Genomic DNA, 22,174 nt, shown 5'->3' with positions numbered 1-22,174 from the left:
ACAATATCCAAATGTCAGAGTACTTTGTAGACTGACTACAGAGGGGCAAAGGGTGGTGCACCCTCTCCAGAAGCCATCAGCAGCAAGTGTGGTTTCTTTTCATTTTGGTTGTTGAGATCTCCCTGGGTAACATTTGCAAAATGTTCCATGCGTCCCAAGTATGCACCAGGTCAGTTAGTCAGCAATTCTGCTTTAAGAACCAGCCTGTATTCCATTACACCAGTGCTGCATTTTCAAAATGGAAGGAATTTAAAGTGTAAAAGCATTTGTTGTGCAGAAGAGACTCCAGGTCTCACACTTGGTTCAATGCCTTTTTCCTTTATACCCCTAGATAGAGTTTAGGGCACAAAGTGAATGGTCATTAATCTTATGTGGGCCTCCCTAGCCCATCCCCCACTCTCACTCCTTATTGTGCTGGGGATGGAACCCAGGACTCTTACAGGCTAGGCCAGCAAGCACTCTACAAGCAAGTGCTGCAGCACCAGCCCTTTTGTATGGGCTTTTCATCCAAGGCTGATTATGTGGCTGTATTATTGTAGGCAGCAGACATTCCAGGTTGTTTTTGTATTTGACAAGACAGAAAATTTTTCAATTTCTCTGAAAGGAGTCAATTATTGAGGGAGCTTGTGGTGGGACACCAAAGGGACACCAAATAGAGGTGTAGGACATGGCAGGGAGGGCTTTCTAGCTAGAGAGTGAGTGAATGTTCATTTGAAGAAACAATTTATATTGTTTTTGTTTTCTTCCAGAACTGGAATGTGGAAGAATGCCTGGGCTTCTCTGCTTTGGGGGAAAGGTCAGCCCATATGCATTGTCAATTTGCTCCTGGGGATCTGATTAGAATCTAATGTAATCTGACCTAATCCAGTAAGATTTAATTGATGTTGATGTTTTGTTAGTTTCAACTGTTTAGTTTTTCTTTTTAATAATTATAATAAAATTACTTTTACCAAGTAATAGATTTTAGTGCTTCTTGGATGAGGGTTGGTGGCAGGGAGGGAGGTGTCTTGGGTTGTAATGATTCAGGATCTACTGCTGATGAGTAGGTCATCAGAGGAAACAGCCATTCATTCATTCAAGAAGTATTTATTTCGGGATTGGGGTTGTGGCTCAGCGGTAGAGCACACGCCTAGTGCGTGTGAGGCGCTGGGTTCATCCTCAGCACCACATATGAATAAAAAATAAAGGTATTGTGTCCACCTACAACTAATTTTTTTAAAAAAAGTATTTATTTGCTGCCCTTGTGCCAGACACTGTTGAGGGAGGGGGGACAGACCACTGTTGTCTGAAGGAGCTAAGGTGTTTTGACATATCCCTCTGGCCCTCATATGCTGACCTATTCATAGGTGTGGACTCACGATGGACTAGAGTTTTTAAAATCAAATTCTGTCTTCATTAACTATTATGTGAACATTTTGCAAGTTATTTTCATCTTCCTGGGCCTCCATTTCCTCATCTGTAAAACGGGGATAACTCGTTTCAATGGGTTGCAGAGAGGCTGAAATTAAGGTAGTCCAACTGCTGGCACAGTGTGCGTAACCTACATGGTCGCTCCTTTTATTACCCCCGATTCCCAGAGCCAGGCAAGGACCTGGGCCCGCCGTCAAGGCGTTAATTAGGGTGGGGCTGGCAGCCCCCCGCGGGGAGGGGTGGAGGTTAGGACTTATAAACCCAGGGTCTTGCTCTGTGGCCCATTCCTTTTTGGACTATATACTGGAGAGGTCTTCGAGGCTTGGGCTCGGCTCCCGGAGGACCTGACGCACAGAGGTCGGAGGCTGGCAGCGCGCTCCCGGGAGCGGCCGCGCGGCGGGCGGGCAGGGGGCCCGGGGCGAGCCTGGGGGCGGGGCCTGCAGCCGGCCAGCCCCGCGCCCCCCGCCCCTCCCTCGCCGAGGCCCGGAAGGGGCCAGTCGCGCTTCCGTCTCCGCCGGGGCTGCACGGAGGGCGGAGCTGCGGCCCGAGGACGCAACGCGAACCCAGTTCCGGCGAGGAGGCCGCGCCAGTGACAGCGATGGCGGCGGAGTCGGCGCTCCAAGTTGTGGAGAAGCTGCAGGCGCGCCTGGCTGCGAACCCGGACCCCAAGAAGGTCAGCGGTGGGCTGCGCGGAGCGGGCGGGCGTTGGGCGCGGCGCGGGCCCCTAACGGTCGCGGGCCGGACGCGGCCGATTCCCCACCGGCCGGCGCCACGGGGCTCGGACCCGGAGCCAGGCCCGCGGGCTGCAGCGCCTGGCACGCGGTGGGCCCGCCTCCCCTGTCCTGGGTCAGGCCGGGCGCCGCGGGCTCCGGCGGCAGGGGCGATCCGGGGCGAGCGCGGTGTGCCCGGCGGACTCGGAGCCGCTCCCCGGCGTCCCGGGCCAGCTGTTTCCTGTCGGGGGAGCTGGCGCGGAGTCGAGTGCCCGCACCCGCGAGTCCGCGCTGCTTTCCGCGTGTCCTGGGTGTTGGTTGGGAGCCGGAGGAGGTGCCGGCGGTGCGCCGTGGAGTCGAGGCTCGGTGAGGTCCTGCGCCTCTGCGGGACGTTTTTATCGCTTCTCGGCTTGGTCTTAGAGCGTGAACCCTTTGCTTTCTCAGTAAATCCCGTTCAGAGCAACAAAATAAAGCCTCCTGTCACCTAGCTGTACTCCAGAAACTTAGGTTGTAATTGAAGGGGGTGCGGCTAGAAGTTGTGGTTAGCTACCCTCTGGCCTTATAGAAAGGTGAGACCTACCGTTTCTCACTGCTGCAAACGATGGGCAACCATTTTTAATTGTACTTAACAAGTTTTGTTGCCTCTTTTAGAAATTGTTAAGTTAAATACGCCCTTCTCCCTTCTTGACTTTGTTACTCAGCGTCTCGATGTCTCTAGGAGTGTCTGGTGGGTGTTAGAATTGTTTTCGTTGAAATACAGAGTTGAGCCAGGCGCGGTGGCGCACGTCTGTAATTCCATTGACTGGGGAGGTTGAGGCGGAAGGATAGCAAGTTCGAGGTCAGTCAACTTAGCGAGGCCCTCACTAATTAACAAATAAAGACTGATTGGGGATGTAATTCAATCCCCAGTTCCAGAAATAAAATAAAACAAATCACTTAAGGGTGTGATGTTCTCTGCCAGCATTCTAGACAGGGTGAGTGGTTCCTAAGAAATGAGACCCGGTCCTGATGGAAGAGGAATTAAAGGAGAGAGGCATTGAAGATAAAATGCTCTGAAATTTGGATTCTGATCCATTTGCCAGCCATGAACAGTGGGGGAGTTCTTTGCTGAGCCTGTCTTCTCCCACTTTTGCCTAGGATTTTTTTATTTTTAGTTTTAATTTATTTTTTGTTTTTGTGGTACTGGGGAATGAACCTAGGGCCTTGTGCATGCAAGGCAAGCACTCTACCTACTGAGCTATATCCCCAGCCCTTTGCCTAAACTAAAAGACTCAGCTGGAAGAAAGTGCTTAGTAGATGTTAATCACTGTTTTTCAGAATTTTTCTCCCAGGCCCCCCGCACCCCCCCCCCCCCCCCCCGCAATTTCTCTTGTTGCTACCTAGCCTGTCACATGAGGGTTTTCATCTGCACACAGCCTCTCACTATCAGGCCACTCTTGAACTCTCTTCATTCATACCCAGCTGAAGAACCACTTTTTCAGCTAGTTACAAAGCTATGAAAACTTAAATGCTTTCAATTGTGTTGTATTTTTTATCAATGCTTTATTACCTAGTGGCCAGGCATATTTATAAGTTTCTTTTTACAATATCCCTTTGTGGACATCTAATAAATGGTCATTATTTCTGAGTACTAGTTCATTTTCCTGAATACTGTAAGATTTGTGACTGACTTTAAGGCACTATTATGTAACCTCCCCCCATTTGGTATGTATGTATTTGGTCTGTATGTATGTATTGTGCCAGGGCTTGAACCCATGAGTGTTTAATCACTGAGCCACATCTCCAGCCTTTTTTATTTTCTCTTTTTAAATATTTTTTTAGTTGCCAATGTGCCTTTATTTTATTTATATGTAGTGCTAAGAATCAAACCCAGCACCTCATACATGCCAGGTAAGCACTTTACCATCGAACTACAGCCCCAGCCCTTTTTATTTTGAGACAGGGCCTCATTAATTGCTGAGGACCTCACTAAGTTGCTGAGGCTGACTTTGAATTGGTGATCCTCCTGCCTCAGCCTTCTGAGCCACTGGGATTACAGGCATATACCACCATGCCTGGCTGGTCTTTATTTCTATCAGGTTAAAACAATGCTGTATTTGGAATAAGCTTTTCTAATATCAGGTAAGTTTACTTGAACTTTTAGTGGTTTTTGCTTGTTTGTATGTTTTTAAGCACTTAGGCTTTCCTTTCCCAGATAGAAAAATCAACCCCTAGGGTTGAGGGGTGAACTCAGTAGTAGAGCACTTACCCACTATGTGTGAGGCCCTTGGTTCCATGCTCGAACTGAGGAAAAAACAAACAAAAAAGCCACCCTGAATTTTTGGCTTTATTCTGGGAAGTGAGCTTTATGAAGATAAGAAAATGTTGGAATATCATCTTTGCAAAGGGCATAATAGTTGGCATTCAGAAATGAGCTAACTGCAGAGGGAAAAGTGCAAGCTAGCACACTGGCCTTCTTCCTCTCAACCCTCTGTTAACCCAACAAGCTCCCACAGGTTGTTCTTGAAATTGCAGGATGATTATAGAGCAATATTGCACATGTAATCAAATCTTGCTTTCAAGCCATTATTAGTCAAAGGATGGATTTTACACCTGTGCTCATGGATCTTCTGATATTAAACATTGGTGTTTAAGTGTAACTGTTTTCATTTTAATTTCATCTATGATCTAGGCTTTTTGGGAGAGAAAGTATCAGGCAGACCAGATACACCTGGATTCTGTTCCTACTATTAATTTGGAATTGATTTCCATGAGTGATAAAGTTACTGTTCCTGTGTTACATATGTGAAAACTATCAGGAATGCAGATTGATGGCAGGTGGAAAACTAGGGGGTCAGCTTTAAGGACACTTTTTTGTTTTGGGGATTGAAGCAGTGTGCAGGGGACAACTGAGATTACTAAGCATGCACTGTGCAAATGTTTGATAATTTTTAATTCTCTGTTATCAGGTCTTACAGCTCTACAGACCATACCTTAGTTTGATAACAGCAAGTTTCCATCTCTCTGAGGATACACAGAATATTCTTGTCTTGTTATTGCTTTATTCTTGGAATTTACTGAAAATAGGTTATGAAGTTTTTTCTTTTATGATGGGCTAGATCAGTTTTTAAATCTTGAGGGTTTTAGTATTGTGAGCTTAAGTCACTTAAGCAGAAAGGCAGCATTTGCTTTTCCAGTTCGTGCTAGGCTTTGAGATAACACACCCTCAGTGACTTCCTGCCCGTTCTTTCTATGTTGGCTTTGTAGAGGTCCTGGGACTCTTTGCCACCTTGGTGACCTCCTTTACCAAGTGAACTCTAAACTGCCATGCAGCATAGTACTGACAAAGAACAAAGCTGCTTTGCATTGTTCCAAGTATGCTAAGAGGGAGGCATAGGAATTACTGGTCTATTTTCTTTTCCTAAGAACAGCATTAATTATGTTGGATGCTTCTCACCTTGTTAGGCAAGTTACTGAATCTCACTGGCCTCAGTTTCAAAATCTGTAAAATTGGGAGAATAATGTCCACTTTATAGTGAAAATAAAATGAGGGAATGCATGGAAGAGCTTAGCATAGTCACTGACAAGACAGTGGATGATATATAAGTGTTTCCCACCTACTCCTTCTGGACAATTTAAAACAGGGAGAACTGCCTGTTTAAAACCTTTTCCATGATTCTAAATATGCCTTTAAGAAAAGGAATTAGGCCAAGTGCAAGCTTGTAATCCTAGCAATTTGGGAGGCTGCTGCTGGAGGGTCGCAAGTTTGAGACCAGCCTCAGCAACTTAACAAGGCCCTAAGCAACTTATTGACACCCTGTCTCAATAAAAAGGGCTCTGGTGGCTAGGGAGGCTGTGGCAGGAGGATCACGAGTTCAGCAACTCAGCAACTTGGTGAGACCTGTCTCTAAATAAAATATTAAAAAGAGCTGGGTTTGTGGCTCAGTGTTTAGGAGCATCTGGGTTCAATCCCCAGTACTTCCCCGCCGAAAAAAGAAAAGAAAAAATGAATTTGCACTAGACATATCTATAATACCAGTGACTCAGGAGATTGAGACAGGAGAACTGAAAGTTTGAAACCAGCCTCAGGAACCTGGGGAGGCCCTGTCTCAGAATAAAATTAGAAAAGGCTGGGGAATATCGCTTAGTGGTGGAGTGTCCCAGTGTTAAAACCCTAGTACCACCACAAAACTAAATTAAAAAAAGGAATTGGCATTGATCTTTGTACCCATAGCTTGGGTGTCAAGAAATACACAATAGAACTTTTTCTGAGTTGGATGGTAGTGCAAGTGGAATTTGAAGTAGAGGGTAGTTTTTACTCAACTGTTTTTTTTTTTTTTTTTTTAAGAGAGAGAGACAGACAGAAAGAGGTTTTATTTACTTATTTATTTTTTAGTTCTTGGCGGACACAACATCTTTGTTTGTATGTGGTGCTGAGGATCGAACCCGGGCCGCATGCATGCCAGGCGAGCGCACTACCGCTTAAGCCAAATCCCTAGCCCACTCAACTGTGTTTCATGCCCCCTAGATATACTACTTGGCTCCTACTTGTTCCCAGTCAAACATGATTATCACCTGTGATCCACTTGCTCTGCCTAGTGACCATGTTAAGTAATTGTGGAAGGAGAATTACCAGAAAAACACACCTGTTACTCTGCCGATTAGCCATGTGGCATACCAGGTGTAGCCTGGGCTATATGTGAAGAAAGAACAGATATTGTTATCTAATAATATTTAAATATAAAGGTGACCACAGTTATCTCTTTTGAACTGCTTGTACTTGTAGCACTCCTTGTATAGTCAGTGTGTTTATGGACACACAAATGTTTCCTAGAGAAAGGCTTAGCCAGTCATGGCTTTTGATAGAAATAGAGCAAGTAGGAATTGGTTGAGCAATATCTGGTTGAGGATCAAGGGTAGAACATTTAAAGAGCTGTCAGCAGTCAGCATGTTTTAAACTTTTGTAGTGTTGAAGACACTGTGACTAAATGCTTGTATGGTTTATATCACTTGAATCCTCACAGCCTGTGAGGTAGAGACGGGATCCAGTTCTTGTTCTGCGAATGCAGCAAGGTTCAGAAAGGTTACTGACCTGCACAAGATTACCTGGCAAGAAGGCAGCAGTCAAACTGAATTTTGTCTCTGACTCCAGAACTCTTGTCTTACTAGCTCTGCCTACCGATTTTGGCCTAGTTTTAGGGACTCTAGAAAGGAAATGTGGCCAAACCCAGATCTTTGCTAATTTACCCTGACATTTTGTGTTCATCATTGACAGTATTGCTCTGATTCTTGTAGCTCAGAATTGCTCTTGGCTTCTGCCCATTTCTGGTCAGCACAGTAGCCCTTCTGGAGACAGTTCTCTCTTCTCATAGAGGCCTCTTCTTACTTTTCTATGTGCCAGATCCATGGGTGATTTCCCTAATGTTGGCACTTTCTCTGTCAGAATTGAGGCAGAATTAGCTGTTGGTGACTTATCAGTCAGTAGTTTTTAATTATCTTTTGTGTCTTACTTTATCTTTTATGTCTTACTTTCTTTTGGTATAGAATAGCAGTTGAAAGCACAGAATCTAGAGCCACAGATCAGACATTCCTGCCCCACTTATATCCTGGGGCAAGGGTTTTATTTTTATTTATTTAATAAAAAATAAGATGGTGGTTTTTTTTCTTTTTATTTATTCACTGATTTTTTTGTGGTGTTGGGGATGAACCCAGGGCCTTTTACCTGGTAGGCAAGTGCTGTACCACTGAGCAACACCCCCAGCTCATATCATAATTTTTCTGAGCCTCTTCTCGTAACACAGATAATAATCATGCTTATTTTACTATAAAATACATAGTACTGAGTAAGCATTTAACCATCAGGTATTTCTATCTGTTCCAGTGTTTATGACTATAGAAATTAACCTTTGCTTTATTCATTCATTCTTCAGCTATTGAAATATTTGAAGAAACTCTCCACCTTGCCTATTACAGTAGATATCCTTGCGGTAAGAATTGTCTGTATTTCTTTCTATATTTCTTTCTTTATTCCTTTCCCTTTTTGTGTGTGTGTGGCGGGGGGGGGCTGGGATTAAGCTAAGGGCCTCTCATGTGCTAGGCAGCCACTCTACCACTGAGCTACTTCATTAGTCCCAACTTTGTTATATAACTATATCCCCATCCCCTTTCCACTGGAGAGAGTGTAGAGGAAGATTTAAAGGATGGGCTTTGAAAGTGAAAGAAACCAGACACAAAAGGCTATATCTTGTATGATTCTATTCATATGAAATGTCAAAACAGGCAAATCTACAGAAAGTAGATGAGTGTTGCCAGTGGCTGAGGGAATTGGGAGGAACAGGCTTCTTTTCAGGGTAATGGAAATGTTCTGGAATTAGATAGTACTCAAGGTTACATAATATTAGAGGTGTTCTGGAAATCACTGAATTATATACTTTAAAATGGTAAAATCTATATGATCTCCCCCCCCCCCCCCCCCGTGCTGAGGAATGAATCCAGGGTGTTCCTCATGCTGGATGAGCACTCTACCATTGAGCTACACCACTGGCCCTGTTATGTGACTTGTATTTCAAAATTAAAATGAATGAAAAGAACATTGGCTTTGGCATCTACTGGTTCTGGATTCAAATTCAAGTTCTGTGACTCTATGCTATGTCTATGTAAAATAAGGCTGATTTCTGCCTCAAGAGCTATCATAGCTGGGCCAGGTGTGGTGGCACATGCCTGTGATCTCAGCAACTTAGCGAGACCCTATTTCGAAATATAAAAAAGGGGAGGTGGCCGGAATGTGGCTCGGGGGGTTAAGCGCCTCTGGGTTAAACTCCAGTACCAAAAAAAAAGTTATCATAGCTGAGCATAATGGTACATGGCTACAATCCCAGATACCCAGGAGGCTGAGTCAGGAGGATCCCAACTTGACAACTTGGCAAGGCCCTATCTCAAAAATAAAAAAGGGCTGAGGATGTAGCTTAGTGGTAAAGCTCCCTGGATTTAATCCCCAGTATTAGAGGGAAAAAAGTGACAGAGAAGACTGGTTCAAATACTGTTTGCAAAACCCTGAGCTCAGGGTCTAACACCTACTATAATCATTCTTGTTAAAGTTACAGAAATATTTTGAGGAAGTGTTTTTCTGAATTTGTAAGCTTAGTTACCTTGTGTCATTTAAGAAATTTGAACATTGGCAACAAAGTAATTTGTTATTCAGACTTGCAAAGTATATTTTAGGACAGAAGTATTAGTTGTTGACTTTCTCAAAGCAAGAGACCCTATTTCTTTAGGAAAAATGTGAGCTGGGTTCCCTAACTCTCTGTCAATTTTGTTAAATTTGTAGGAGACTGGGGTCGGGAAAACAGTAAATAGCTTTCGAAAACATGAGCAAGTTGGAAGCTTTGCCAGGGACCTAGTGGCCCAGTGGAAGAAGCTGGTTCCTGTGGAACGGTGAGAACATTTCTCTTTAAGTTTATTCAGTGCTGTGGTATTTATTTTTATTCCTTTTCCATCTTTTTTTTTTTTTTTTTTTTTTTTTAAAGAGAGAGGTGAGAGAGAGAGAGAGAGACAGAATTTTTTTAATATTTATTTTTTAGTTTTTTTTTTTTTTTTTTTTTTTGGCGGACACAACATCTTTGTATGTGGTGCTGAGGATCGAACCCAGGCCGCACGCATGCCAGGCGAGGGTGCTACCGCTTGAGCCACATCCCCAGCCCTCCTTTTCCATCTTCTTATTTAAAATGTATATTTTGGCCAGACATGGTGGTGTGTGCCTGTGGTCCCAGCTTCTCAGGAGACTGAGGCAGGAAGATCACAAGTTTTTAGGCCACCATCAGCAACTTGGTGAGACTCTGTTTCAAAAATAAAAAGGGCCTGGGATGTAGCTCAGTTAAAACAACTCTGGGTTCAATCCCCAGTACCATAAGTAAATAGATAAATATCTATTTTGCCTCTATTATAAAAGTAATGCATGATTGGTTATAGACTCTTAGAAAATAGAGATAAGGCTAGGCGAGGTGGTGCACACCTCTAACCCCAGTGACTTGGGAGCCTGAGGCCGGAGGATTGCAAGTTCAAAGACAGCCTCAGCAATAGCAAGGCACTAAGCAACTCAGTGAGACACTAAATAAAATACAAAATAGGGCTGGAGATGTTGCTCAGTGGTTAAGTGCCCCTGAGTTCAATCCCCAGTACCTAAATAAATAAATAAATAGAGATAAGAATTGAAATTTCTTAAAGGTAAACAATAACATTTTTGTATGTTTTTTTCTAAACGTTGTTGTCATTCTGGATATTGAACTCAGGGGATTGTGCATGCTAAGCATATGTTCTGCTGAGCTACATCCCCAGTCCTTTTTATTTTTTGAAACAGGGCCTCACTAAGTTGCTGAGGCTGGCTTTGAACATGCTCTTCCTGCCTCAGCAGTCATTGGGATTACAGGTGTGCAACACCATTCCTGGCTAACCTCTTCTTAAAAGGCATTTTTAGCTTTTTTAGCTTCCTTTTTACATAACAAGTTTAAAATTGTCCCTGTGTTAAAAAAAAAAAAATCTTTAAGCATTTTCATGTCTACAAGACATTTGATCTTCCCTGTATCCTTGTCATTCCCATTTATTGAATATTTTGGGGTTTCTCAGTGTTTGAACTTGGTTGAGGATCTTCACGTGTACCCCCATGCCTTCTTCCTGTGACTGTGTTCTCATTGTGCATCTCCTTGATCTCTTGTGAGTTCAGGGCCTGTGACTTGTTGTCTGAACAAGGATTACACTGAGAGTTATCTCTGCTTTTTCTTTTATTTTAGAAACAATGAGGCTGATGAACAGGACTTTGAGAAAAGCAATTCCCGAAAGCGCCCTCGGGATGCGGTTCAGCGGGAGGAGGAGATGGAAGGGTACTACCAAGAAAACTGCAAGGCCTCGGGCAGCCGATCCTATAGTCCCGAGCACAGACAGAAGAAACACAGAAAACTCTCAGAATGTGAACAACCTCACAAAGTGTCTCACAGTCATGAGAGGAGAGATGAGAGGAAAAGGTGTCACAGGGTGTCACCTACATACTCATCAGACCCCGAATCTTCTGACTATGGCCATGTCCAGTCCCCTCCATCCTGTGCGAGTCCTCATCAGATGTACACAGACCATTACAGGTCACCAGAGGAGGACCATGAGTCCATTGTTTCACACCAGAAACCTGGAAAAGGCCATAGTAATGCCTTTCAGGACAGACTGGGAGTTAGTCAAGAACGTCACCTGGGAGAACCCCAGGGAAAGGGGATCTTGAACCAAAACAAGGAACACAGATCTTGCCACAAGGAAAAACGCCCTATAGATGCCAAGGGTGATGACAAGGCCTCTGCTCTGGGCAGAGAGAAGCCACACAAGTCCCTCTCAAAAGAGGAGACTCGAAGGCCACTCCAAGGGGATAGTGCCAAGGAGAGACCACCTTCTAGTGCTGCCAAGAAAGAGAAAGAAAGAGAAGGCAGCAGCCTCAAAAGGAAGTTTTCACCCTCAGAGGTTGCTTCAGACAACCACCTTAAAAAGCCAAAGCACAAGGACTCTGCAAAAACCAAATCGGACAAAAGCAAGCAACGCGTGGACAGCGCAGACATAGGAAAAGGGGCTGGAGACCTGTTGCCCAGAACAAAAGAGAAGGTTTCTAACAATATAAAGGCTCAAGAAGGGAAAATAAAGACTTCTAATTTGGATAGAAAGTCACTGGGCTCACTCCCTAAGGTAGAGGAGGCAGACGTGGAGGATGAATTCGAGCAGCCCACCATGTCATTTGAATCATACCTCAGCTATGACCAGCCCCGGAAGAAAAAGAAGAAGATTGTGAAAACTCCAACCATGGCACTTGGAGACAAAGGACTTAAAAAAAGTGATTCCAAAAGCACTAGTAAAAACTTAAACTCAGTTCAGAAATCACCCAAGGGGAATGAGAGCAGGTCAGAGAAGCTGCAGCTGGCTGGAGCCAACTCAACCAGGCTGAGAAAGGTGAGCCTCAAGGCTGCAGTGCCTGCGGGTTCAGGGTGCCCACCTGCTACTGTTCTCCTTGGCTTATTTGCAGTTGGCCTGTTGTATTTCAGTTTGCACTAATTTCCTCTGGGCCTCATTTGCCCAAGGATAGCTGATTCCCAAGCAGACTTTTTGGAGGCGTCCCTACGTGATGGACCCTTCTGTATTCATTTCCTGGCTTAGATGGTGGTGTTCATGACTATAAGCCTCCCTTCGGCCTGGACCTGCTAGGAATTTACTGTGGGTATGAAAGGTGTGCTCAGAGAAAGGGGCTCTCCATTCACTGTTTCTCCTCTGCAGGTCCCTACTGATGCACTGCCAGTATTGCCAGACCTCCCCTTACCCACCATCCAGGGCAATTACCGTCCACTTCCTTCCCTTGAATTGATGCCCTCCTTCCAGCCAAAGAGAAAAGGTAATTTTCTATGTCTTTTTTTTTTTTTTTTTAAATAAGTGAGATACTTAAAAAAATTTCTTTCTTTTTCAGTTGTAGTTGGACATAATGCCTTTATTTTATTTATTTATATGTGGTGCTGAGGATCAAATCCAGGGCCTCACGTGCTAAGCGAGCGCTCTACTGCTGAGCCACAATCCCAACCCCTCTTTAATTTTTAATTTTTTTTTTTTGTAGTTGTAGATGGACACACTGCCTTTGTTTATTTTTATGTGGTACTGGGGTTCGAACCCAGTGCCTCATTCATGCTAGGCAAGTGCTCTGCTGCTGAGCTATAGCCCCAGCCCACCTTTTTTTTTTTTTTTTTTTTATAACTTTATTTTATTAATGTGGTGCTGAGGATCGAACCCAGTGCCTCACATGTGCTAGGCAAGTGCTCTACAACTGAGCCACAACCCCAGCCCTGTATCTTTTTTTTTTTTTTAATTGGGATAAAGATGTACAAATTTGGGCTGGGGATGTGGCTCAAGTGGTAGCGCGCTCGCCTGGCATGTGTGCGGCCCGGGTTCGATCCTCAGCACCACATACAAAGATGTTGTGTCCGCCAAGAACTAAAAAAAATAAATGTTAAAAAAATTCTCTCTCTCTCTCCCTCTCTTTCTCACTCTTTAAAAAAAAAAAAAAAAAGTTGTACAAATTCATTCATGATTTGTCATCCTAACAGTTATCATCATATCAGATTTTGAGTACATTTCCTAGGAGTGTACTCTGGAGTTTGATGGCTTAGGTTGAATCTCAGCACTGGTTTTTGCAAGTAGTATAATCTTGGGTAATATCTTAATTTCTTTGGAACTCATTTTCACATTCTGTAAATAGAAGTAATAATGGTAGGATTGTTAAATGGAATCAAAAGTAGTAATGCCATGCCACTGGATGTAGTGGCACACACTTGTAATCTCAGCGACTCAGGAGGATCACAAGTTCAAGGCTAGCTCAGGAACTTGGTGAGACCCTGTCCCAAAACAAAAAATAAAAAGGGTCTGGAGATGTAGTTCAGTGGTATAGCATCCCTGGGTCTAGTCCCCAGTACCTCCCTACCCCAAAAGTGGTAATGCCAATAAAGCTTTTAGCTGTAGGTTTTTCACATACAATACAGTCTTCAGGAAATCTTTGCTCCTGCTCATTCTATATATTGTATGTCTGATTTTTAGCTTAAAGAAAAAAATTATAGAGTTTTGGTAGCAAAAGAATAAGAAGCCACATTGTGTCTGTCAGCAGAAGACTTAACAGAAACAGATATATCATGGCCTGTCCTCTTAGACCACTGTAAAAAATGTACAAAGTTTTTATGTATCATCATGGAATGATTTCCTCCAATGTGCTAAATGAAACAAGCGATGGACTCAGGCTCAGTGGTGCACACCTGCAGTCCCAGTGACTTGGGAGGCTGAGGCAGGAGGATCAGAAGTTTGAGGCCAGCCTTAGCAGTTTAGCAAGATTGTCTCAAAATAAAAAGGGCTGGTGATGTGACTTAATGGTAATGCAGTCTCTGGCAGAATCCAGAAGAATTGTCATTGATTGTCCTTGAGAAAGGGAAGGGAGAGGCCAAGGACCAATGTGGCTTGGGCCTTTTGTGATTTCCATTCTGGTTTTTCTTGCCCTGTAGCATTCTCTTCACCCCAGGAAGAAGAAGAAGCTGGATTCACTGGACGCAGAATGAATTCCAAGATGCAGGTGTATTCCGGTTCCAAGTGTGCCTATCTCCCCAAAATGATGACCTTGTACCAGCAGTGCATCCGTGTACTTAAAAACAACATCGATTGTAAGTCACATGCTTCCCTTGAGCACACTGTTGCAGTGGGACCTTGTCACTGGGTAGCTTGGCCGTTATGCAACACTCTTACCTTTGATTTCTTTGCAGCCATCTTTGAAGTGGGAAGAGTCCCGTTTTCTATTCTTGAACCTGTTTTGGAGAGGTGTACACCTGATCAGCTATATCGCATAGAGGAATACAATCACGTGAGTATCCTCCTTGTGAAGAGAGCAGTTTTCTGACTTGTGTCTCCAGAAATAGCTTTGTCTCTGTGGATCTGCGGTGGCTGAAGGCAGACCAGTGGTCGATCCCTGTTCTGGGCATGTTTGGTTTGCCTCTGGGCCTTTAAACAAGCATTTTCCTATCACCTGTTATTAAGTAGCCTTTTGGGCTAGAATCAGGGTGGGATTCAAAGGAGCAAGAAAAAACTTCTGGTGCCTCCTTTGAGCTTGCCTAGTCCGCAAGGGAGGAATCTGGCAGCAGAGCACCTGGGACCCAGGGATGCTCAGATGTGAGGTCAACATAAAAAAAAGTACAAATTGGCTGAGTATCCAGACCTTCCAGAATTCTACTGTAATGCAGACACACTCATCTGATGGCAGAGTCTCTCTCTCTCTAGTTCTGAGAGCTCATAATATGACATCCCTCTTTGGTGGCCCCCCTTGCCATGATAGTTCAGTGTAGTGCTAGGGAAGTAGCTGATTTGAATTCACCCAGCTCTACCCTTTACTGATTCCTAAAGGAAAAGAATGATCTTAATTTTTGTTTTATCTTCTCTTACAACCACCCAAGAGCTTCTTAGTGCTCACACTGAACTTTTTTTATTTTTTAATTCAGTGATTTGCTTTTTTCCCCTAGAGTTTTGCTATTTTAATATGAAACTTCTATGCAAACCAAAAAAAAAAAAAAAAATTGCTAGGAAACTGGTCACTCCTAAGTGTAAAAGAGATACGTAAGAATGTTTTTATATAAGCGATATCCTCACCTGAATGCAGGTATTAATTGAAGACACAGATCAATTATGGAAAGTTCATTGTCACCGAGACTTTAAAGAAGAAAGACCAGAAGAGTATGAGTCCTGGCGGGAGATGTACCTGCGGCTTCAGGATGCCCGAGAGCAGCGGCTACGAGTGCTAACAAAGAACATCCAATTTGCACATGCCAATAAGCCCAAAGGTAAGGGAAGGCAGAGGAGGCAGGAGCTGGCAGGTGGGTGCTGTGGTCAGCAGCAAAGTCTTGGTGGGCCTGGCTGGTGTGGGGCCAGTCCCTAAACGTCGCTTGTCTTTGTAGGTGGGCAGAAATAACAGCAGTGTCACTGCTCAGGAAGACAGATATTAATCTCTAAATTTTTCCATAGGCCGGCGAGCAAAGATGGCCTTTGTCAACTCTGTGGCCAAGCCACCTCGAGATGTCCGCCGGAGGCAAGAGAAGTTTGGAACAGGAGGAGCAGCTGTCCCTGAGAAAGTCAAGTAAGATCTCTGTTTGTGCTTGATCTTTACCTGCTCAGGGAAGAGAGCTCAAAAAGCTTGTCATCCACCCTCAGAGGGAGCTAACTGCAGGGCAGGAAGTGACTCACTTTGTAGTGTGAGTTCTGAGGCAGGCCTCGTTGAGCACAGACCTCTCTTCCTGAGCCTCAGTGTGCTGGACTGCAGCATGCCCTGCATGGTGATTCCTGCCACCCTGGGGCTTGGCTTGTGGCAAACACTACCTTACACTTCTCTCTTTTTCCCATTTAAACAAAAACATACATTTCTGGGGTGACTAGACTCTTTCCTCTAGACCACGTGAGCATCTGAGCATAAACTGGCACCTGAACAGAGAAGGCAAACTGAGATGTTGACTTGCTCTGTAGCTGCTGCAATGTCTCTGATCCACCACCAGAACCCAGGGGGCTGCATCCCTGCTCACAGTCACAACACGAGTCATCCTGTGGCAGGCCAGCTTCAGGCTGCTTGTGCAGGGCAGATTTTCCCTGCTTGTGGCTGACCAGCTCTCTTCTGTGATGCAGGATTAAGCCAGCCCCGTATACCACAGGAAGCAGCCACATTCCTGCCAGCAGCAACAGCTTGAACCCCAGCTCTGAGGAGCTGGCCTATGATGGCCCCAGCACCAGCAGTGCCCACTTGGTGCCAGTGGTCAGTAGTACCATCTCCTATGATCCTAGGAAACCTGCTGTGAAGAGTAAGTAACCTGGGCCCCTGCTCAGATACCTAAAACTAGTTTGGGAAGTTCCTTGAATATCATTGCCATGGTATTGAATTTATGTGCTGGATGTGGCATTGCAGATGCTAGAATAACGTCAGCCCCCTCTTTCCCTTGCTGTGTCCATGAGAATGATCATAGTATTAGGCATGGTGGCTCATGCCTGTAATCCCAGCAGCTTGGGAGGCTGAGGCAGAAGGATCACAAATTCAAAGCCAGACTTAGCAACTTAGCGAGGCCCTAAGCAACTCAGTGAGACCCTGTCTCTAAATAAAATACAAAAAAAGGGCTGGGGATGTACCTCAGCAGTTAAGTGCCTCTGAATTCAATCCTTGATACCAAAAGGAAAAAAAAAAAAAAAGAATGATCATTTTAAACATTCATTTGGACACTTAGGTTCTATTTTAAAAAATATTTTTGTACTGGGGGTTGAACTCAAGGGTTGCTTAACTACTGAGTCACATTCCCAGCACCGCGCCCCCGCCCCCCATTTTTTTTTTTTTTGGTACCAGAGATTGAATCCAGGAGCACTCAACCACTGAACCACATCCCCAGCCCTTTTTAAATTTTTTATTCTGAGACAAGTTCTTGCTAAGTTGCTCAGGACCTTGCTAAATTACTGAAGCTGGCTTTGAACTTGCAATCCTCCTGCCTCTGCCTCCCAAGTCACTGGGATTACAGGCATGTACCACTGCGCCTGGCCCAGCCCTTTTGAGATAGGGTCTTGCTAAGTCCTTAGGGCCTCCCTAAGTTGCTGAGGTTGGTCTTGAACTTGCAGTCCTCCTGCCTCAGCCTTTTAAGTTGATGGAATTGCAGGTGGAGTCCTGTAATCTTACTGAGGTTATAATCATAGCTTTCAAATATTTTTAATATCTGTTTGGGTCTATTTTGTGTATTATCTATTACCATAGACTACCCTCAGTATCCTCAGGGGTGTCTACCTTGAGAAAGGTACTATTGTGTAGTCCTTGCAGGACCTGTGGGAGGGTGGGAGTCCTAGCTCAAGTATCGGCCACACTTAGCTTAACAGTGGAGAGGTAGGTTGGCCCTCTTGAGGCTGTGCTTGCACAGGTCACCTTAGACCTGTTGCTGTAATGGACAAAGTGGAGGGTGGGGGTGCCATTTCCTGTCTGGATGTTTGTGAGGCAGAATTGAATTACGGCACAGCCTTTATAGTTGACAAGGATTGAGTTCCAGCTATGCCACCTACCACATACCCATGGACACTGCAGTTAGAACTGGGGACAGTGATGTTATGCTCCTGCAAGGGCCTCAGCAGGTGTGTGCTGTGTTCTATGGCTTTCACTGCAGTGTTAGCAAGTAGCTCCTGCTGCTGTCCACTGTCTGCTGGTGCTCAGCCAGTAGTGTAAGGCTTGGCTTTGACTCTATGCTATGGTCTAAGCTGCTGTCCATCTAAAACTGCTGCCTTACTTCTCTTAACAGAAATCGCACCAATGATGGCCAAGACAATTAAAGCTTTCAAGAACAGATTCTCTCGACGATAAACCAAGCACTTCTTTGGAGATGGAATTTGGGGGGCAAGAATACAGGGACAATGGGGGCTGGAGAGTGGGACTTCCAGAGGAGCCCAGAAGCTTACTTTGTGGAGCCTCTTGGCCTTGGAATCTTGCATGGTCGCAGGTGCTGCCCTGCACACCTACCTGTGCCCTGCCTGGAGCACACTTCAGAATTCTGAAGACGATGTGAAGCCTCAGTCTCACTGAGGATTTTAAGGTCAATTATACTTTTGTTGTTAATTAGCATCTTTGTAAACTATAAGACATAGTTTTAATTAATAAATATTGCCCCCAGATTGTATTTATATTACCCCCCAGAGTTTTTTGGTTTTGGTTTTGTCCTCTACCACACTTAGCTTTTCATTTTCCAGGTCCTTTATTAAAGTTAGATGAAGCCATTCCCTGTCCCAGGGCAGTGCTCCTGAGTGCTCTCTGGTCCAGAGGGAGCTGGGTGTCCCCAGAGCCTGTGTGATGCTCACTGCACTGAGAGCCAGGGCCAGACCATCACCCGGGGAGCCTCCTTGTGGGGATGGCAGTGTTTGGGGGCTCCTCAAACCGAGACCCCCCCTCAGCATTGCCCAGAGCCCTGTGCAGGCGCATCCTCTCACCCGCTCAGTAGTGTTTATTAAGGGAGGCTGTCTGTGAAGTCTAGAGTCCTCGCCTGACTTCTTTGAAAGTTCTTTTTGTTGGTTTTGCCTGTTAGGCTCACTAGAGGACCGGAACCTTGAGAGGAATTTGCATAGACTCTCAGCAATTTAATATTCCACTTTTTGATTCCTATTTTAGGTGGTTTCTTTCTTCCTCCTCTGCCTTCTCCCCATCAGCATGGGGATAAAACACAGATGTGGCAGGGCTCTTTATAGCCAGAATACAACTTTGGAGTAAGCCAGCACTAATTTCCTGTTCCCTGTGAATTGCTACTAGAAGCAAATGGTTTTTAAAGTTGTAATGCTCTGTTGAAAGTTGCTTTTGTTTTTCCTTTTTCTTTGAAAGTAAGATCATGTAATTGCAAGAGCACAACAATTTGCTCGTCTGGTAGAGAACTGCAGCCCTCTACCTCTTAGGTTGTGTTTGCCACATCAGGAGGGCGGGGCCGCCTGGGGAGTGGGGAGCCTCAGGGCATCCATCATGTTCAGGAAGGGAGGCTTTTGCTGACCATTTGACTTAGGAGCAAAATCAGGGCCAGGAGGGCAGTGTCAGCTCTTTCCTGGCTGTTGAAGGACACAGGAGTAGGAATTGCTTGTTTTGACCCAGGTGGATGTAGATGTGAATTTTAAGATGCACACATTCAAGAAGCCTGCAAAGCAAACTGAGCGGGTAGGTGGTTAGTGTGACAGCCTGCTGAGCGTGGCCATCAGTCCCTCCCACAAGCTCTCGGAAAGCCCAGAATACAGAGGCCACTGTTTTAACCCCCCTGGACACCCCCATCGGGCTCCCTTGGAGATTCCAGGGCCGTGCAGGAAACCTGCTCAGCAGAAGTCCTGCATCCTCCAGTGTGCATTGCTGGGTTTTAATTTGCTGTATTTCTGAATTGGGTAAATTTCTTTCCCTTGATTGCTTATTTTCACCAGTACACCCCTATTTTCTAGCCTGATTCCCAAATCTAATATTAGAAAGTCTTTTACCTGAAACCAAGTGAACACTTGGATCAGGTGCCAGGTACCTGCTACCTAGCTAGCTTCCTGTAAGTGTGCACCATCTGAATTTGTCTCTTATTGGTGTCTCCAAGTCTTTGTCATTGAACCAGTTTTGCATATTTCAGTCGAGTATGAATTCCTCTCATTAGGAGTCTGTAGGCAGGAAAGGACACAAATTTGTTCATTCCAATGTCAGTATCCGCTTCTGGCACATAAGATTTCTTGTTTGTGTAGAGCCAGGTCTTCCTCCGTCCCCCTCTGAGTGTCTGCATCAGGGATGTGACTTCGTGAGAAGAGGACACACTGAACTTCTAGATGACCCCCTCACCCAGCTTACCGAAATGGCTGCAGAGCAGACGCAAAATGACGTTGAACCTTTGGTCTCATTTGTGAAAACTTGTGCAATTTTTTTCTGTTCTACACTACACATGAATCACCAGATTACAGATTAGTCCTTTGTGATCCCTGGTGTGATGAGCAGGGTCTCTGAGGCTTTTTCTTTCTTGGAAGTGGGAGGGGAAGGAGCAAGGTGTAATCCTGCTCTTCATTTGTATTTTGGTCCCAAAATGTAAATACAATTTTCTATGTTACTTTTTTGTGGTAACTACCAAGATGAATATTTTAATTAGATAAGTTATACAAAAAGGAAAATCCCACGTCTAAATAAAAAACAAAAAAATTCTGCCTCCTGCATTTTTGCTCTTGTGTCAGGGAACAGAAGTCAAGATGTCTGCCTACTGGGCTGAGGCTGAGGCCTTCGTGGGGGCAGGGGTTGCTGTTGGTAGTGCCACAGGACCGGGGAGGGAGTTTCAGGAGTGAAGAACCCTCCTGGGGACAGAAACCAACCCTTGTTGTGCTTAGTAGCCTGCAGCTGTGCAGTCAACCGACCCGTACCATGACTTGAGGTGAGAGAACACTGCCAAATGCTGAGCTCCTGGTGGCCAGAGGAAGGATTGGAAACCCAGATTCTCTCGACTTGCAACGCTTGTGCGCTCTGGCTTTCCATCTCTCCCTGGAGGGTGTGGAGCTCAGGTAGGTTTTCTCGGTCCGCCACTGATGTCTTAAAGAAGGTTACTCTAAGCCACCTGCCTGTGATCCCAGTTACTTGGGAGGCTTGACCTTACTGATCATGCTCCTACCAGGTGCCAGACCCCAGCCAGTCTTGTATCCAGACAGCCTCAGTTCCTACTTTGAAATCCTAAGCCCTAGTGGACAATGAGAAGGTGGGGCCTTTGGAGGTGATTAGGTCATTGGGCAGTGCTGAGAGCCACAGCTGAGTCAGAATGGCCCCTGGCATTTTGCCAATAGTATTGGTTGACAGGTGAAACATTACTATTCAGTTCTCACGGGGATTCCCGGAGAGTTCCCATTGGTTGGGGAAGTGCAGGAGGAGGGATTTCCGGAGGATATTTCCGGGTGCTGGTTCCTGGACGAGCCGCACAGGGTTCGGGATAGTTCCCGGGGAGCATGTGTGGAGTGTGCTGGTGGAGTTCAGAAATAAAGTTTGTTCCTGCTTCAGTGGCTCGTGATTTGTGCCCAGCCAGAATGCGGCAAGCAGAGGCTTAATGAACAGGATTCTCCTGCCTGTGAGAGAAGAAGTGGGAGCTTTGGGTCACTCTGCTCTCCCCCATGTGAAAGCACAAGAAAAGAGCCATCAGGGGCAGGATCTGCAGTGCCTTGATCTTGGACTTGAGCCTCGGGAACTATGAGAGATGAATGTTAAGCCACCTAGCCCATGGTAATTTGGTACAGCAGCCCAAGCTAAGACACTGGGCAGTTCTTAAGATAGAAACATAAGTTTGAGAACTGCAGGAGCACACCTGCAGTCCCAGCATTCAGGAGGCCCAGCAGGAGGATCCCTTGAACCTAGGAATTCAAGGCCCCCCTGGGCAACATAGCAAGACTCTTGAAACAAAAGCATTGTTCTTGGAAGCTTAATGTATTTTTTTCTTTTCACTTCTTTTGTTCTTAGAAATTTGAGATTTGCTCCAGAGAATTCCACAAATAGCTCTTGCTACTTGGGTCAGTGACAGGAAATTGGCACATGTAGTCCAACACTTGGGTGGCCTCTCTCTGTTGCTGGGCAAGACCTAGCCCTTGCCCTCGTGAAGCTTTCATCTAGTAATGGAGATAGTTATCAAATAGTTGCACAAATAATTGGTTAAAATAGAATTTTCTGGGCACCACTGAAGAAATTTAGTTGACTTGGTCAGAGGTAGGATCTGGAAATACATTTTGTTTTGTAGTCCTCCTCAAGTGAGCCTGATAAGCAGTGTGGTTGGGACTAAAGCATAGTGGGAAAACCCATGTAAACCTGGGAAATGAGTCAGACCCAGGCTCCAATCCTGACTCTACCACCCACTGTACCACTCTGACCTCAGTTTCCTCATCTATAACATAACAATGACACCAAAGGAATTCTTATTAGAGCTCCCTGAGAGAAGAGGAGCTGAATGAATTTAAAATGGAGAATGAAGGGAAAGAGTTATTTTCTACTGGTAGAGGGTTTTATA

General features: G+C 45.0%; 1 protein-coding gene across 1 annotated transcript; it reads left to right on the top strand.

The window, feature by feature from the left end:
- Nucleotides 1-1,934: 1,934 nt before the first annotated feature.
- On the top strand, nucleotides 1,935-20,343 carry Eloa (elongin A). The gene is made up of 11 exons (XM_076861050.1): nucleotides 1,935-2,083; nucleotides 8,030-8,086; nucleotides 9,427-9,533; nucleotides 10,886-12,077; nucleotides 12,399-12,513; nucleotides 14,159-14,314; nucleotides 14,414-14,511; nucleotides 15,301-15,481; nucleotides 15,663-15,774; nucleotides 16,314-16,486; nucleotides 17,951-20,343. Exons 1-11 carry the CDS (start codon nucleotides 2,009-2,011, stop codon nucleotides 18,010-18,012), a joined length of 2,328 nt encoding a protein of 775 aa, XP_076717165.1. The 5' UTR covers nucleotides 1,935-2,008; the 3' UTR covers nucleotides 18,013-20,343.
- The last annotated feature ends 1,831 nt before the right edge of the window (nucleotides 20,344-22,174 follow it).

This window comes from Callospermophilus lateralis, chromosome 7, assembly GCF_048772815.1.
Source record: "Callospermophilus lateralis isolate mCalLat2 chromosome 7, mCalLat2.hap1, whole genome shotgun sequence".
In the NCBI taxonomy this organism is placed as follows: Eukaryota; Metazoa; Chordata; class Mammalia; order Rodentia; family Sciuridae; genus Callospermophilus; species Callospermophilus lateralis.
Note: the sequence above shows the minus strand (reverse complement) of the source record. Positions and strands in the feature narration are given on the sequence as shown.